This window comes from Platalea leucorodia (genome assembly GCF_965183815.1).
Source record: "Platalea leucorodia genome assembly, chromosome: 4".
Lineage (NCBI taxonomy): Eukaryota > Metazoa > Chordata > Aves > Pelecaniformes > Threskiornithidae > Platalea > Platalea leucorodia.
In genome coordinates this window covers 93,589,270-93,608,710 of record NC_138826.1, presented here as the reverse complement: position 1 = coordinate 93,608,710, position 19,441 = coordinate 93,589,270, and the positions used below count along the sequence as shown (strand labels likewise).

The following is a 19,441-nucleotide window of genomic DNA, read 5'->3' as shown; positions in this document are numbered from 1 at the left end:
CACTGTCATTAATAATTCATACATTTTCCATTACCTGTACAAACAGAAATGCTGCCAGCTGGGTATGCCACTCACTACAGATTTGCAGATCAAAATAACTTGGTTTAATGTCTACTTGTATGGAAGTTGACTCATTTTCCTGTCTGTAGGATGTCCTTGCTCTCTTCAAAATTACAGGAATGTGGGAGAAACGGCGTTTATTAGTTTTGATCTTCGTGAACAATCTAATTTGTTAGCTAATTGCCTTAACCATTACGTATGGCTATTTATGAATCATGTCTATCATGATAATGCTAAGTACTGACTTATAATAGAACCCACTTTATAGTACTCTGTTCAGATATAGTGAACATCATAGTTTGGCTTAAGACTTTTAAGGATTTTTGCCACTCCTTTAAAATTAATGTGTTGGACTATAAACAGTACCAAAATCATATTGGCCAGCTCTTTTTTTAACAAAGCTGCTGAGCAGCTGCAATAGCCATTGTTTTGCTGGAAAAGCAGATGTTAAGTGTTTCCAATATTGAGTCTGCTTTCAGGAGTATCTTTAAGACATCCAGAAATGCTAAGATGTAGCCAAATTCTCATGAACTCAGTTTGAGTTTTAATGATGACTTCTTTTGAGGTTAGGCCCTGTATAAGCTCCTATTTTCTCCCTCCCATTGTGAGAGTCTTCTTTGTATGATAAGTAGCTTTCTTGTCCCTGACTTTTTGAAAGGCAGCAGCTAAGGAACGCTGTTTTCACTTGAGCATCTGCATTGTTTTATCCTCTCTGCAGTATCAAATGTATACTGGGTGTTTTGCAGAAGAAGTAGGAGAACATGGTCCTTTTTGCAGACAGCGCGAAACTTATTTGAAATATAACCCAATGGAGAAAAATGGTGAGGGACAGGGAATAAAGGGATATTAGCTATGGCAAGATTACATAGCTGCTGAAGCTGTTAGTGTGTGATTTCCTGTTTGCTTGTCATCTTAAAATTTTATTTTAAACTAGAGCGTGTATTTCAGAGAAGTGAGAAAGGGATAGAGGAAGAAAATTTGTAGTAAAATTACAACCCAACAGGAAGGCTGGAAAAGGAGATGTCGAGGACAGAAGAGGGAGGAGAGTATTGCTTATGCAACCACAACAGGATTAGTTGCCATAAACTGCAGAGAGGAGAAAGGGAAGATGCTTGAACTGAAGATAAGGAAGGACGACAAACAGGGGAGGGAAGGGAACAGCAAAGTGAAAACTAAGGAAAGCAAGAAAAAAGAGTGAAGTAATTCTTAAAGGAATGTAAAAGTTAAGAGATTTGTTTCATGATATGAATGGTAGTTTGAAATGGGCTAGTACTATATGCTTGGGGGGGAAAATGTTGATTTAAATGGCCTACTAAAATAATGAAAATTATATACTTGCTGTTCATGCGACAGCCCATGTAGTGCTATTGAAATCCCGTTAGACAAGTACAGGTATCTTCTGTGTATAATCTGATTGTTCCATGTTAATTGTACACCTCAGCAGAACTCATTGAAAAATACATATATACTGACTTTAAAGAATTTTAATTTTTGTACAAAAATTGGGTATGGGTGTATGGGTTATGTCAGAAGAGGAACATATGATACACAATGTTGCAATCTTTTTCTTATCTCTCCATCTGTGTTTTGTAAGCCCATGAAATGTAGTCTGAGAGGAGATGGAGCTGGCACTTTACTTTCTTGGCTTCCTTTTCTTCTATTTCTGTGTTCCCTGCTCCTGGATTATTGCTTTCCTGAGGCATTGTGCTGGACCAGTGGATGAAAAAGAAATGAGCAATTACCTACTTGTACATTTTCTTTTCTTTTCCACTTTTTCTTACTCCTCTTCAAACGCCTCCAGAACATCTGTTGAACGTAACCATGTTAGTTTGTCCCAATTGGTGTGTGTTTTGAAGGAATGCTGTGATATCAGGCCAAGTTCCTAGAAATGAACAAATCTGATTTAAATTGCCTTATCTGGCTTTTAAAGTAATCACTTCCCTGCTCATCACTGTCATCCCCTCATAAACAATGCACTCCCATTTCTCTTAAGGCCACCTACTTGAAACACGCTTGTGTGGAAATTTAGGTGGCAAAAACTGTGTGAGCATTGCCTTAACTGTTTGCTCCTCCTCTCTGTTGATTGGGAAGCTGAGAATTACCATGCACCAGAAACCAGGTGTGTAGCCCCAGGAGGTGTAATTCATTCCTAGCCACAGAGCAAATGAGTTTCTCAGCTGGAGGTACTGAAATACAGAATCTCTATGCTTTTATTGCTCTTCACTTGTGAAGAACACTGTTGCAAGGAGACTTAAACCTCAGTAATCTAACAACAAGAAAAGAACATTTATTTTAGTGCCTACCTATTCTCCTGACCCCTTCCTGACACTCAAATCCTGCTATATTCGTTTTCAGCTTATAAACTACCTTTCTATATATGTTCATTATCAGGAAGAAGCAAAACATAAAATTTTCAGTAATACTGAACTGTAAATCCTATGATACTTTAAAAATATTTTTAGTAATAATTAACTGTTTAATGTTGAGTTAAATGTATTTACTGTGGGTGCGTACGTATTAATGGTGGGAGAAAAAATGCAGTGTAATACTTTTAAACTGCATACGGCTCTATATTTCAACAAGACCCCCATCATGCTGGGATACACTGTATTCTCCTGCTGATGGCACGGTAGGCCTTTTAAATAAAATGGGCAGGTGTCATGCTAAAATAGTTATCCATTAATACATAAAGGGAATGGCACCATTCATGAAATGGAGGTGGAGGCCATTTCTGGCCCCAAGCCATAGGGTTTGTTATCCTGCCACACAGGGAGCTCATGTGCCCAAATGGAGGAGCTTCTATGTATAAAAATAAATCAGTATCTTTTGTAAACAGTCCATTCTAGTTAGCAGAAAACTCTTAGCTTTACTGTTAGCTTTCATGACTATGCTGGACTTCCTTTTTTTTTTTTTTTTTTTCTTTCTTTTTTTTCCCCTCTCCTTCCTCCCCCTCCCCCCATCTCAGTCTAAAGTCACCCAGTCTAGAGATAAAATCTCCTTCTGCTTATTAAAACTAGGCTGTAGTATCTGTTCTGTAAGTAGTCTGTACAGATATTAAGGGTTTGTATTTATGTACTTCTAAGAGTTCAGTGCAAACCGTACTGTCAGGGCAAGATCAGCCACATCAATGCAGAAATATATCCAAGAAAGCAGAATCTTAAGAGGACCGTCTGTATTGTTTTATATTTTATTTATAATACCAACGTGTAGGATAGTAACAGATACTATTTTTAGAGTCTGTACTTAAGACTAGCTCTTAAAATTTTGCTTGAATTTGAGCACTGTCTCATATTGCAACACTTCACTAACTTTTTTTTTTTACGTATTTTTTTTTTACTTTATATGCTTGAATTTGTAATTCTCTGAAGACTGCTGTCAAAGAATTTTCTTTCCAAATAAATTGGATGAGTGACCAAACAGGTGCCTTCAACGTAAGCATCAGGGATGTAGTTCAAGAAACATACTTTGAAAGTAGTATAGCCAGCATTGTTAGCCTTGGCTACCCATCACATTTATCTTTGTGGCAACATATTCTGGTTTTCATTGGCCCAGGGAGCAAGATGGAAGACTATTCTTTAAAGCATCCTTATCTGCATTTTAACAGTCTTTAACAGGCTCTTGATGAGGCTAATACCTTGTTGCTATCTTTCATGTGCTAAATTCAAAATTGTCATTTTTATCTTGAAGATAAGAAATGACTGTAGTTAAATGTAACTGGTAAAGTTAAGGTTAATTAAAGATAAAGTTAAGAGAACTGGAAAGAATAAGTTCAAGTTGTCTCCACTTCTTACTTTGTACCTCAAAGAATTCTTTATGCATATAGTCACAGCTCTCTATTGTACAGGAATTGCAATAGCTGGATAACAAAAAAAGGTGCTTTCTGAGCCAGAACCTGCTACAATGGGAAGTCCATTGCAGGGATCCTCATGGTTCTTACTTTACCAGGCAGCTCTAGTTCAGCTGGGCTTACCAGCTATGGTTCAACATTTGCCATGTCTTCATGTTGGACCTTGCCTTCAGCTCTGGTACCAAGTACGCTCCTGGTAGAAGAAACATGGTGCTAGAAGAGCCTATCTGATTCCAGGCACGCCCAGTGGAGCTGAGCATGGCGCAGTCTCCACGCGAGACCAAAATTGACCTAGGAAGCTGAACAACTGCATTTACACAGCACTGAACCTGAGCTAATGCAGGCCACAGTTGGTGGTGTGTTTGAGATGTCCTTGATTTGCAGTGCAGGGTAAAGAGCCCACAAGTAATGAAACAGTGACTGTGGTTGTTTTTCTGCTTTCCTTAGTATATGGTCAGTCAGGTTTTATCTCTGTGATGTAACCTGCATAACAGCCAGCTTTGCACAGAAGATAATTGAAGTTACAGAAATCCTAACTTTTATCATCAAGACTTGAGATTTTGCATCTGTACCCCAGCAGTGCAAGCTGAGAGACATGGCTTGGGTCAAAATCTTGCTGCCAAGACCCTAGTAATCAACAACAGGGAAAACAGAAAAGCTCCTGTAAAGCATGTAAAGGAATTCAGAAGTCAAATTCAGAACTCGCTATTTTAGTGGTTGCTATCAGAAACTGGATTAAAGAAGAGAATCGAGTTGTCGGAGAATGGCATTTCTGTGTCTGTTTTCAAAAAGTTGCTTCAGACTGCCCTGCATCTTGTTACCTTCCATGATGAAGTCATTTCTTTGTGCAGTGTATTAGTTTTGGCTCCTTTAACACAATTTGTTATGTTCTGGGGCACCCAGAAACATGTCAAGTGTGGTTACTGGCAGGTCAGTTTATGTGGAATTAATTGTCATTTAGGGCAAACTTTGCAGAATATCTTAGATCCTTTGAGACAGGAAATCACTAAATATAAATGCATTCTTTATATGTGTGTGTATATAATACAAATATATATTTAGCTGCTCTGCTTCTGTTAGCATTTAGTTTCTCAAAAATGTTTATATTTATATCCTGCATAAGGACTCTTAAGTCCTTAAAGTGGCACTCAGTGAACTTATGAAAGGGGTTATATGATTTGGTTATGTATTTCAAAAAAAAAGAGATAGGTGATGCTGCTGGAGGTACCTTTCAGTCCCAAGATCCAGTGAGATCTGATTTGCAAAAGTGCCAAGTGGTGGCAATTGCAAATCATATCATGGAGAGGTCTAATCTGAATATAAAAAGATGCTATGAAATGCGTTCAGGCGTACTAGAGTACTGGGCGTTTGGTTTCCTGAGGAACCTGGAATCATTAAATGTTTTTGCTACAGGAGGAACTTTTGTGAAATTTTTATGCCATGGGGAAATTTTTTTCAAGGTTACTTCTCCCAGAAAGACTTTATTAGGAAAAATTAAATGTCTGTCATAGTTCTGTATGTTAAAGAAATAGGTGAGTTTACGTAATCGTTGCATATCAGTACTGTAACTAGGTCACACATAGCAAGTACGTCTAGGTACGTTTCTGGAAAAAAGGAGCTTCATTTCTGAAAAACAGACTATACCAAATTTTAGTGATGACGTGTATCATGCGTTACTAAACTGATACATTAAAATAGAGGAGGGAGAAAAAGAAAACAAAAATTAGCAGTATTTCTGATCTCTTGAACAAAGAGAGGAAAGCTTTGAGATGTTTGAACATAGAACTTATGTTTCTAAAATAAAACCTAGGAAAACAAATGTAACTTCACTTTATCTGTTGATTTTAAAATACAATCAGCACAGTTAATAGGCAAGCAATAAATCTGACTTAAAAATACATGGAAGGTATAACCACCTAATGCTACAAGTTTGCGTGAAACTACTTCGCGGTACAGCAGTAATAAGAGAATTTTAAACAACAACAATTATTTTACACGTTTCTTTTAAATTTATCAGCTCTTCTTTTCTCACTGAAAAAAAAAAAGGAGTAGAAAGAAATTGGAGGGAAAACAGAATTTTAACTTTTTGTCCTGAAAATTGTTTCCCTTTCTGTGCTCTTTCATTTTCAGCATGTAACATTTTGTGTTGTATAGCTCAGATCTCCTTCTTTAAAATAAACAATTTTTTAATGAGATGGTATTAAAACCTTTGAATACCACTAGGAGAGCTTGCCAGAAAAACCCTTGAGAAAATTCATAATTCTGGATTAATTGCAGGGTTTGCTTAGAATGGAGTAAATAATACATGAACCACACATTGAATGATGAGAATTAAATGAAATACTGAATTCATTCAGTAAGCTCACTCTCTCTCCAGCGCATTAAATGAGGCAGAAGTTCTATAGGGATAAAAAGTCACATAAAGACTGTCAAAGTGTATTGACACCAGGATGCCAAGTGAAGGTTGCAAAACAAGCTGTACGGCTGACACTCGATGATTTTACTTTCAGCTTCACTTTAAAAATGCTTTGTTAAAGGGACGTTGATCTTGAAAGGCTCCACTTGTGTTTACCTTTTGTTAAAAGATATATTGTGAAGATTCATTACCCAATCTGTAAAATAGCTTAGAGGACTTTAGATGAAAATCATTGCAGAATTCAAAATAATTTGTAGTTATGACTAATGGACTCAAGAGTCCTTTCTTACAACTTTTCACACACGCAGATCACAGGCATCATACAATAGTTGTGTGGTGTTCAGGAGTTTCGCTGAGTTTTGTCTTATTTTTTTCAGGATTTATGCTTGGACATGGGAAGGGTTTTGGTTTTGATGAGGCTTTTTTGCTGTCCTTTTGGTCATGTTATCAGCATTGTACAATCTGTGATAGTTGTTAACTCGTTACCTTGTGTGACTGTTGTCCACAATGCCAGTAGAGAGCCGCAGGAAGAAAACTTAAGATCAGTATGCAAATGAAATGTCAGAAGTTGCACTTAACTGTTTCTTCATAGTTAAAGTCTAAAGCTATTCAGTAACAGAGCTGTAAGGATGTAAACAGAGTATTGTGTGCACCATTTAAAAGTGCTTCTTTTATAATATTCTTAAAGACAGACTTTGAAAGTAGTTTTGTTTGGTCTCTTTTAAGGAGTGTTATGTTCCTTTTCTAACAGTAGGGAAAAAAGGATGTTAGGTCTTCATTACTAGATAATATTCAAAAGCTTAATTTTTTTATTGTCATCGTCTTTATAAACATCTTGCTGGCCAGAGCCTTCTAGGAAAAAAGAAAGAAGAGAAACAGTATTCTGGCATAAACACTGCTGAAATGGGCAAGTCCAGCATTTGGTATCTATTATTCAGAAAAAAAAAATCGCATATTTTGGCTTTGTTTTTAACTTTTTTAGGTCACTTTTAAGATAATTTTTATACACTGTTAAAATAAGTGTCTTGTAATATTGCAGGGGAGCAAGGGGAACATCTTTTTCCTTTCTGAAATGTTTGTATTTCACTGTATACAAGTTGTACGGTATGTTTAGGCATTCTGGGCATGTGATGTTCTGTATAAGGGTACATGTGCTGGCTGGTTTTACAGGAGCTTAAAGAATAATATAATTTGCCAAGTTTTATAGAGAAAAAGGTATGTCGTAGTTTGAGCCTACTGGTCTTTGATAGTGTTTCTTCAGCATTGTTCAATTTACCTTTTCTTACACGCTCTGTAACACAGGCTGATGTGTACTAATGCAGGAGTTCAAGAATTCCACAGATGCAGCACATGAAACCATTTCGTCAAAGAATATAAAGCAGTTTTAGATGTGTCAGTGCTCATTTTACTCCTTTTAACCAATATTTTCTCCTACATTTACATAGTAAAGCAAACTACTCCGTGTGCTGATGATATTGCAACCCCTTGAGTTAGCAAAATAATGCTAACCTTTGCTCCACTAGTGCGCTTGAGAAATTCCTTTGCAGTCATAATTCTGTATTTTAATTTGGGCGTAAGGTTTAGTAATTTGAATATTAGAAACTTCTGCATAAATACTGCAGTGTAAAACTTGTATGTCTCTCATGTTATTGTGTCTTATTAATGCTTATTTGGAGTTCAAAGTGTTAAAATTGGAAAACTTGTGGTTGATTAAAGTGTAAAAGAAAAGATCTTTGAACAAACAGTAAATTATATGTCAAGTCTAGAAATAAGCCCTGTTTAAAACTGTGTTTTAACTTTTTCTACAGAGCACACCTGCAACATCGATACCAACAGTGCAAGTACAGGGCCAGCAGATCAATTTGCAGCCGCCTTCGTACACTGCAGCAAGTCAGCATGCAGAGCAAATGAAAAAACCTGGACAGAACTTCATGTGTCTGTGGCAATCTTGTAAAAAGTAAATGGCTCCTTTATTTAACTACCTTTTACTAATATGTAACAGATGCTTGTATACAGAAGGTGATTCTACAAGTTCTAGCCATTCTGTTTCCTTAAGTTACCTTATATTTTGTCAGTGGGGAAAAGAAAAAGTGAAAAGTGTTGAGGAAGCTGAAGCTGAGATGGGGGAGTGCAAGACATTCTCAATCATACTTAAGAGCATAAAATGAGTATTATGTGGTTTTCTTTTTAATATATTGATTCTTCAGTAATAAAATATTGTCATGTAGTCAAGTTAAAAAAAAATTCCTAGCTCTGTTCTCTGTATTGCAAATACAAAAATAGTTACTGTACTCCAGTTACAAATAATGTCTTGACATTTTCTTATGTTTTCAGCTTTTAATCTTTCTTGTGTTTCCAGTTTTGCAAGAGCAGGGTGTTGCGCTTCTATGTCCTGGTCAAAGTCTTATTTAGATTATGACTAATTTTAGTAATTATGGTACCATTTGCATGCCACAGGACACCATTGTCACGAAAGGAAATAAAAAGGAACTTAGCCTTAAGACTAGACAGCAGTGATTAGACTTTTGATTTGTTGTTGTTCTCCTTAAAAGAGAGAGGAGTCAGCCTGCAGACTTTTGGGTGTAGGCTTATAAAAACACGATACTACCCTTGTTATCAGTTTGTATATCTTGACACTGATTTTTAAAATAACTTAGGTTTGTGAATATGCTTAGTTTTCAGTGAAGGGTACAGATTGGTGAAACAAATTGTTGTCAAATAGCCACTTTGAAAACAGTGAGAGAAATTGCATAACGTATAGGATGGGCATGAAAAAGGGTGAGAATTCATCGTTGTAGAACAAGACAAAGGGAGCATAAAGATGAGCTGATACGGCAGAAAGCTGGTGTGTAGACATTCAGAAAGTTGGGGTGAAATGATGGAGAAGTTCAAATGTGGAACTGATGCTGAAAATGAGGCATTTGAACAGAAGTAGAGGACTACTGAAGGATAGTTAATCTGTAGTCCCCTGAAGCTGTAATTTCTGTTTCTTTCATTCCTTACAAACATAATTCAAAGATCATTAAGGCAATGCAAGACATACGGATTTTAGATAGGACTCTGACTGGTACTGTAGAGACCTGGCACTTTTTAAGTCATTGCCCTGTTTTCACCTTAAAAGTGCTTTTTGTTTCTTTGGTAGGTGACACTTCTCTACATAAGAAATACATGTAAGGCTTTACTTACTTTTTACTTTACTCCTTTACTACTAATAAATATAACCATAGAGCTGTACTCTACTGGCTGCACAATAGATGCATAAACACCTGTGCTGGTACAAGAACGGGTTGTACTGAGGTGGAAATGAAAAGCTGGGGCGGTTCCTTAGCAGAAGCCTTGCCAATTTGTACCATCTTGAAGAGTTTGCTGAACTACAGTTTTGAAGCATAAGTTAGTCACCGACTTTCTTCTGTCTGAAGTTAACATAGGATGAGTTGTGTGGAGTTGAGGTGACATCTACCCATGGAACAAGCTAATGTCACATGTGAACTAGGATATGAATTATGTGCAGACAAATTTTAGAGCAGGAGGAGGAACAATACAATTATGATTACTTTACATTATCAGTCTTTTTGTGAGTCTTTCTTAAAATATTATTCCAGTAAGTTTTCCTGAGACTGAAGTTAAGGGCTACGAGGCCCATATTTTACAAGTTGATGTCTGCATTTTATTTCAAAGATAGTCTATTATTTCTGTTGCTTTAGTTTCTCCTGTTGTTACTTACTATACTGTTTGTTTTTCATGGTTAAGTTTCATTATTTTCAAAAGCCTTCAGAGATTTTGCATTGATAGATTGTAATCCATGTGGCACACACCTCTTGTGCTTATGCTGTCTCTCACTTTTAAAATATTTGTTTCAGCTCTAGCCTAAAACAGTTTAGATAAACATTACACTCGGCTTTCTCTATGGTGAAGAGAGAACCAAAATGTTAAGTTAGCGTCTTCCTCAGATGTATATTGTTTATTCATATTCCTTCAACAGCCTGATTAAAAGCAGGAGTATCAAATCTCCTGTGGGCTTCCTGCTTCTAACAGATATAAAGAAAAATCTGGAATTGCCACCTGTTATTGCAACTGTTTTATTTACAGCTCTTAATCTTAGCTGTTTTTATTGAGTTGTTTAAGCAGGAACCAAGAATATTCTTTTGAGTAGGTCATTAGTCTGTGTGAACTTGACATCCTCTGCTTGGTTTTGTTCATGATTGCTTAGCAGGTTTTTTTCCTAGGTATTAAGCAGGCAGGTTCATCATAGTAGAATGACAGAACGGTGTTTCTTTTGTGGTGTTCACAATTAACTGGAAAGATATGACAGGAGGCAAATTTGATAATTATTTGCACCTGTTTCTCTATGCATGTTCTTTAGTTTGGTTCTCACAACGTATTAGCATTGAGTTTCCCTTCCAGGATGTATTGCAGAAGGCAGTGAAGGCCTTCAAAAACCTTTTACTGAGAATCAGAATAAATACAAATAAATAATATGTTCTTTTCCTACTCGCTAACTTGGCTGCTGCAGTCAGCAACATTCCAGTGGCATGGGTGTGGGTTCTGCTGTTTTGTTTTTTAGAACTGAATTAGGAAACATTATACGAAGATTTTGAAATAAAATGCAACAGATTTAGGAGTGTCTGAAGACCACATCCAGATCAGGCCCAATTATGCAAACAGTTGTAATGATTGGCCTCTCGCAGATGTATTCAGGTTTAGCATCTGAAGTGGAAGTAAAACTCTAAAAGGTGTCAGTCAGCATGCTACTTTTCATTGAGGATGTAACTCATCAAAAGTAGGTGTTTCCCTTTGAAGTTCAGCTGTGTGCCAGTACTGCTAATTGTATTAGCTTAATTTAAAAGCTGCCATTTTGTTTCACAGGTAGGCAGGATATGTCTGCTTTTGAATTGCTTTGTATTTAAAAAGTAAATTGGAAATGCTATTGAATCTCCACTGCCCGTCAAGTCAGCTATTAGTTTAATGTTGTGTTCAGCAGCTGAACAGAATGTTGGAGAAATTACATGGGAAACAAAAGTCTAGACTCAACTGACCGTATTCTTGGTACTTAAGCTTTTTTTTTTTTTTATTACTATGTTTAGGTGTTTCTTTAAGTAAAAATGGTTTTTCTCTGCAAAATGGTAGTAAATCTGAATCTTCTTAGATCAGTGATTGAAGTATAACACTGAATGCATTATACAGTGAATGAACCAACATAGCTGAATTAGCTTTATTTTTCTTAAAGCCTTGCCATGTTGAATAAAATGTTTTAAACTACATTTTGGGTTTCACTTATGCTATGAAATTTTGTTTCATCCACGCCAGGAATTAGTTATAAATAAGTTTGTGCCAGGCTTAAGTTTACATACTGACTTTCCTCTTTATTGTGGAAAGACATCTTTCTGTCCTCTGAAACATCAACTTTTAATGTTGAGCCAATGTAGATGTAAAACATTTTATTTTCATTTCCCGCTATTGCCTATCTGGACCAACAGCAAGAGGCAGGTATTTCTCCTTCCCAGCTTCCCTTCAGTAAGAGCTGACTGGCATGGAAAAGATTAATGCTTTTTAAGAGAGTAGTATTTATTGCCTACGCAGAAGGTAATCGCTGTATTACAGGTGGTTATTGCAGTAGGATTCATTTTATAACTAAGACTTGTCTCTGGGTGAAGTAGCTCTTTGACACCTTTATGGGGTTCAGGTAACAGTATCTGTACGCTTACGGCTGCATATTGATTGCAAGTATGTTTGTATAATGGACAGTATTGAAACGAGCGGTAGGATGTGGAAGGAGGTGGCTGGATCAAAGCACCTACTGATCTGCATCGTATGCTGGGAGTTCTGACTTGAACTTGTCCATAAATGACTGCTGTAGGTTTAAAATGTTGCTTCATCCTTGGCTGCTTGCTTATAAAGCTCTGATTGGAGGTCATCTCCCTCTTGGCGCTGTTCAGCCCAGGGAGTTCAGTCAACCGTCTTAACACAAATACTTTTCTTGTTAACTGAAACTAAAATACTGGCATGTGAACCGGAGTGGCTGAGGTGGGTGCATGTGTTTCCTCTTCGGTAGGACTGCTGTGCCAGTGGCATCCATCCAGCAAGTGTGTGAAGACAGCTGGTGGTAATGACTTCCCAAACGGCAGCAGCTAGGTTTCTAGACCTCTTCTGTCCAAGACTTAAGTGGGTGTTGATGGGCTGGGTTAGTTGTGTCGAAATGAATTGCAAGCAGCAAAGTCTTTCGTTTATTTTGGCCATTTTTTCCTCTGTTGAAGTAAGGGATGTAATTTGTAACACTTGAGATACGTTTTAAGGTGTATCTAGACTAAAAAAAAAACCACGCTTTGAGTCATTCACTATTTTCATTTAATATTGTTTGAAATGTAGTGGTTCTCCATTACAATCTGATATATGTTAAAATAACACATCTTTTGTCTATGTGACAATTTGAAAATACAGATCTAAGAACTGTTAAGAACTGTTGACTCACCAGTATTTTGAGGTGGCATTCGCAGTGAGTTGTAACTTTTCTACCACTTTGAAATGGAAGAAAGCCCTTACTGGGCTGAACTCACTGTAAGGTTATGTCACACCTGAGCTCTCACCAAATAGAACATACAGAAAACACAAATTATACTGTCGAGTGTTACAGGGCCAGGCTTAGGACAACTTCATCTTTTCTATTGATGCAGAAGCCCTTCATTTGCTGAAATACCTCATGTCCTGTGCTTTGGGGCTGTCGGCAGTCAAAGTGTTTGGCAAAGTTCGAGGTTTTAGGAAGTCTTTTAAAAACTGAGGTTTAAGTGAAGATGTTAAAAAAGGGTCACACAAATGACATTTTTCAGCTTCTGTGTGCATCAGGAAATGACATCTAGCCTTTTTCACGATATTTAGAATTCAGGTGCTAAAGAGCACTAATTTTAGACTGATCTCTTATTCCATCAGTTTTGACAGGCGTGCAGTATTGAGAGCAAATAGGATGAATGGTGTGCATCTCTCTTTCCCAATTAAAGTTTAAATAAGGTCTGAGTATGACTGCCAGTAAAGAAGGAAAATAGGAAAAGGAATACATGAAACCCAACTTTTTTAGCTGTTTATTACTGTATTTTGCTTGTATTGCAGAGAATGGATCTGTTGGAATTAACATGCATTATTTCTTTGGTAAAGTATAATTGGAAGAATAGAAGCATGATATTTCAGTTGGATTTGGCAAAACCATATTGCCATTTATTGGTAGCTCACTGGTTATATATGTATGTGTTTTTCCTTTTAAAATTCGATTACTTCATTTATCAATGCATGTCTCGTTTCAGAAAATAAAAACGTTTAGCCAGTATGGGTTTATGTTTGTGATATTTGTGCTTTACCATTAACTGGAAAAAAAACGCAAACCTTAAATTCTTCTCCCCCTCTTTTTGTAGGTGGTTTCAAACACCATCACAAGTTTTTTATCATGCAGCAACTGAACATGGAGGAAAAGATGTCTACCCAGGGCAGTGCTTATGGGAGGGATGTGAACCTTTCCAGCGGCAGAGGTTTTCCTTCATTACCCATTTACAGGTGCAGATTTTCTTTCACATACTGCTTCAGAAAATGGTAGGAATTTCATGGTAAATATTCACACACCTTTCTCACCGTCTTTCTCTTTTCCCCAAACAGGATAAGCACTGTTCCAGAGATGCTTTGCTTGCAGGATTAAAGCAAGATGAACATGGACAAGCAGGAAATCAGAAGCCTTCCAATAAGTAAGAGACCTGAGCCTCTTTAGCAGTAGTGAAAATAAGAGGATTAGAAATTATTGGAAGAATTTCTGTATTTATAACTTGGCTTATCAGGTGAAACTCTACATATATAGAGTCTATAACAGTAATCACATTTGAGGTCCATTACAGTAAGACAAAATGGGCAAAAGAGGGAATAGATTCTGATGGGGGAGATGTGGTTGCAGTTATCATAAAAAGAACGGGTAATTCTTTAAGGTATATGGTCAATACTCTGTGATGAACATTGTTCTCAACATATTCTCCTGATTTTTTCCCCACTGGACAGCATTTTATAACTTTTATTGTAACAGGAAAGTGCTTGTAATCCAAATGGAAAGTTATTTGTTGTGTACAGTTCAGCTGTTTCATACAGTTGAGATGATTGTCTTGTAACTTGCTGTATTCCTTCCAGTTTTGTGGTCTAAATTTGGGCTGATTTAATCCATGGTCTCTTGTAATAAACTTTCCTTTATACAAGCAAACAAGATAAATACCAACTGCTCTGAGGCTTCTAATTTTGTGCTGCTACCTGGAATCAGATTTTGGCTCTCCTCTTTCCCACAATGATTTCAACCATCTGGAATTAATATTGGAGAGTGCAACCCCATTGCTGTGGGGGTTGTGGGGATGGTTATGTTAATATTGGAGTTATTCAGGGTTCAGTTACTTGTATAAGTGTATTAAGACTAGGTCTTTGTTAGTAACTAACTGGAATCTCTTTGTTGCAAGCTAAAGATGTAATTACACGGTCCCAGGCAGATTTTTGCAGTCTGTTCTGTGGCTAGTTAAATTGCTACCAAGCTGCTGGAGGCAGCAGAGAAAGTTGAGTATGAAAGCTGAGAAATTTAATTTGGGAGTCCTTTTATTTTTTAATATAAACAAACTTCTTAACACAGACTTATGATTGCTTTATGGTGCCTTGTTTCATTACACTGAACAACATTCAGACCTCTGAAAACCACAAAATGAAGAATGATGGTAATGTAGTCTTAAATATTTGGTAAGTGGGAAGCGTAGGGCTGATACCATCTACTAGCATGTTATGATCTCAACTCTGCCTTTTCAAAAATGTTCCATCACACAGATAACACATCCAGTAGCTCTGTGTCCTCACAGGTTTCTTTAAAATTGGCACAGGTACTCATATTAGAAAAAAACATTCATACATCCCCTCCTCTAAGGCAGAATTCCCTAATTAGGTCAGATTCAGAAAGTAGGAATTTATACGCATAACCAGCTCTCACTGAAGTATAGAGGCCGCAGTATCACAAGATACTAAGGATGTGATTTCAGAAGTTGACATAAGAGCATTCTATTACTCTCCCTGCCATCCCTTGTTCCTTCTCATGGCTACGCACTGCTTACAGTGAGAGAACTAGCTTTAGTTTTTGTCTGATTGCATAGTAAATCGATTCTGTTTTGGAAAAAAAAAAAAATCAATCAAAAAAAGTGGGTTTGCCAGATGAGTGGAATACACTTGCCTTACAGTCAGTTGAACACCAGTACAGGAGGTGGGTTGGAACAAAACGAAGGGATGAGACCTTTCTCTGTCAGCGCTCACGACAGTTAATACACTCAGCTGTTTTATGAAATCATAGGGGTTCCCTGTCTTGTTGCTTCTACTTTTTTCCCTCATGTGTCCATTACTCCTGTTTTACCAAAGAAGAAATCAACAAACAGGAATATTTTAATTATATGTAATGTGTAACCCACATAATCTTACAGTGCTGCCACAGAGTTATGTTTGCACAACTGAAAAGGGCATCCTGCTACATGAGGGAGACAGGACTTGATAATTTGCTTTCCAGAATCAGTGACTTGTCGAATGAAACCCTAAGCTCGCTCCAACAGGTCACCTCAAGCTGGTTTACAAGGTCATGTCTGAAAGCTGACTTACAAGGTTTTGGCTTAATTTACTTTTTGTTGAGCCCTAGAAACTTGTCAGATATATCAGCACACCACTGATAGTCCATATGACTAAACCCTCGTATGGAGCTGAAACAAGTTAAAAAACTGGTGCTGAGGTAAAGCATATATAAACCATCAACTTGTAGGCATTAATTAGGCCAGCTGTCTTCACTTAATCCCTCACCATTCAGTAAAACTACACCTACCTTGGCGCGTGCAGATAGAGTGAGTGTTATTGGTGCTGGAAGTAAAATCTGTGGAACACAGTGTAAAAAACAAGGGCCCATTCCCCTACTCATTAATTTCTGTCTATCATAACACCATACATACTTGAAAAAATCTGTAATGGCTTTTGCTAGAACCAGGTAGGCAAAGATAAGCTGCTTTACAGAGTTGATTGTATACCTTAATTCTGTATTTCTTTGCTTTTAAAGTTTTATTATATTAACTCTTCCTCTTCTGGTTTTCAGAGGTAGCTGAATATTACATTCTGGAAGGTCAGGTAGCACTAGCAATTAACTGTATGTTGACTGTAGCTTTGTGCATTTGAATCTTTTTGGATTCACATTAATTTTTTTCCTTGTTGCCACTGAAGCAAAGGTGGTAGCGTGAGCTACCAAAAATATTCTTCATGCACCATGGGAGTGGGGCAGGAGATAACTTTAAATCACAAGATGAATGGTACGGTTTGAAATTAAGTTGGTAATATAATTAAAGAAATTCAAGAAATCCAGATGTTTCTTGAGAGAGATACTTGCCCACAGACACAAGTCAGGCCACTTGATGTCTCAATAACTTTTTATCAACTTCCTTTTTTTTTCCAAAATCAAAAAAAGGAGACAATTTTCTAATATCTTCCTAATTTATTGCAATTGTCCCTTTTTCAATATTTCTAGAATCAAGGCAGTAGTACTTCAACTTTCTAAAATATAGTATGATAGCTGTTGAAGAGAGACATTCTGACCAGCCTCCCATTATGAATCCTTGTTCTTCTCAATAGAAGGAAAACAAAAATGTTCCAGAAATTAAAAATGAAGATGATAATTAAGTCATGTGGTACTCAGTCTCCTATACACATATGTCATTGCCCAACAGTTTCTTAATTCAGCCCCTGCCCTTCTCCATTTACTTCATAAAGGTTTTCAAACTCTTATTTCCATTCAGGGGAGGATGACGGTGTGATTATAAGCTAAGTTTTTAGGGAGGAGTCTGTCTGTTACCACTTCTTAATTTTCTGTTTTGTGGTTTAAAACCACTCATATGAACCCTTTTTCTAATTTTTAACTAGGTTTCCTTGTTGTTAGAATTTCAGATTATGAGGAAAGTCTCTCTGAAAAGAGAATTCAAGTTTTATTCTTAGAATACTTACAGTGAAAGATGCCTAAACAATACTCTTACAGGCTAACTTTCATTTTTAAAAACGGAACATTATGCTACCTTTGCAAGTAAGCACTACTGTGTATTTCTAGTACATTGAGATTTTCTAGTCAGGTTCTACTAGGGTATTAAAAGACTTCATAATAATATTGTTCTATATATTGAAGTGTGGTGATATTTTTCACCATTGATACTGCAAAGCTTTCCTTTGAGATGACATTATGAGTCTTACTCATTAAGTGAAGTTGCATATTTATACGTTCTAAACTCTAATTGTATGAGTAATTTCCAAGTTTTGCATGAAACAGAGCTTTGACTTCAGTGTTAATACTGAAAATGGAGAATTTGCTTCTGCTATGTTTGTTATTTGTACCAGCTTTATAAAATATCCTGCTTAATTTATTAATCTCAGTCTGAAAGCTGCAGTAACAGGTAATTGGTTTTACAAATGTTTGATCTGATTAGATGTTTTATGTCTTAGATCATAACTTAAATCATGTTACTTTATATTACTCCTCACTAACCACAGTTAATATGTATTATATATTGTCTTGGTGTGTAATGGTCCCAATGAGCTGTGTCAAGTTTGAATAGATATATTTTAAGGACATTCTCTGGCCAAATCTCAGATGACGTTTATATAGCTGCTATCACAGTTCCTGTTAAATCCTGTCTGATAAAACATTCCTTTAAATAGGTGCACTTCAGGAAGTGGCTATGTCATTAGTACAATATATTACTCTTCCATCACAAATGTCATGTGTGATGAGCAGTACTTCAAGAGAAGTGTTTTTTCACATAAAATAAAGCCCATTACTCTTCTGAAGGCTTTGCAATAAGGTTTATCTCTGTGGAAACAAAAGACAAATCGCACAAAGTATTAATGGATCTTTGTGTCTCTGTTCAGATAGGTTAAAAAATTGTCAAAATAAATTTTCAGAGTTGTTAATCTTCTAGAAAGTGGTGCAAAGCTTATTCTCATTAATTCTTTCTTTACTGATGTAGGCAGCCAGCTGCAGGGGGTACCGCCTCTACTCCCAGAGCACAGAAGGCCATTGTGAATCATCCGAGTGCTGCCCTAATGGCATTAAGGAGGGGATCAAGAAACCTTGTCTTCAGAGATTTCACAGTTAGTATTGTTTGACTCAAGTATTAGCCATTAATTGTTGCCTGCTACTGTGGGGCTTTTACATTTTTTTTTTTTGTCTACTTTTGTAGGATGAAAAAGAGGGACCAATAACTAAACACATCCGATTAACAGCTGCCTTAATATTAAAAAATATTGGTAAATATTCAGAATGTGGTCGCAGGTAAGCATCATATGATTTTTGTAATACCAGTGGGCAATGTTGTTTCTGTTCTTTTAAGTACCAAACAATAGGTAGGTTTTACCTATCCTTTAAAAAAACCCAATAAGTATTTTGACAGTACAATTTCTCTATCAGTTCTGCACTGTTTAGGTCCCCACACGAGTGCTCAGCATCATCTCACCTAAGACAGTATTTGTGATCCAGACTTTAGAAATGTGTCTGGTAAATTTGACAGGTTAACTTTTTGGAGACAGATGAGAAAAGCCTTTGCTGTGGGTCTCTCCCTTTTCCTTCCGAGGGCAGTACTGCATGACTCTGAAAACTAATTCTTCCGCAAGCAGCTTCACATTGGCAGTACCCTTTTATCTCAACTTGAGAAAAGGGTGAATGAACTCTTACAAACATTTTCCTAAGTTGTGGAGTGACACACAGTTGCATTCCATACTTGCTGCCTCTCTGTTGCTTTCCCCTCCAAACTTGGGTTAACTCTAATAAATGACTCAGTCAGCTTTCCTCTCACTTGTAGAAGATCCTTCAGTAAGTTAATAGACCAATACTGACTTGTGGTACTAAGTAGGGAATGTTCTTTATGATGCAGAAGGAGTAGTAGTTACTTACTGTGCCAGTAATCACCATGCATGCTGCTTCTGTTTTTTCAAAGAATTTACAAGCTGAGTGTTTTCTTGGTTTTGTTTTGCATTTGTTTCGGCTTCATAATAGCAGAAGTAATTATTTCTAATAAGAATCTGTTAATTTTGTGTGTTCTTCAAAAACCTGTCAA

At 36.8% G+C, this 19,441-nt stretch overlaps 1 protein-coding gene across 1 annotated transcript in view; it reads left to right on the top strand.

Moving 5' to 3' along the window:
* ARID2 (AT-rich interaction domain 2) overlaps positions 1 to 19,441 on the top strand; it is a 109,160-nt gene that overhangs the window by 86,490 nt on the left and 3,229 nt on the right. The window contains exons 16-20 of the mRNA XM_082309845.1: positions 8,132 to 8,280; positions 13,724 to 13,862; positions 13,962 to 14,047; positions 18,356 to 18,479; positions 18,569 to 18,660. Of these exons, the coding sequence (XP_082165971.1) occupies positions 8,132 to 8,280; positions 13,724 to 13,862; positions 13,962 to 14,047; positions 18,356 to 18,479; positions 18,569 to 18,660 (590 nt within the window). The remainder of the gene's footprint in view (positions 1 to 8,131; positions 8,281 to 13,723; positions 13,863 to 13,961; positions 14,048 to 18,355; positions 18,480 to 18,568; positions 18,661 to 19,441) is intronic.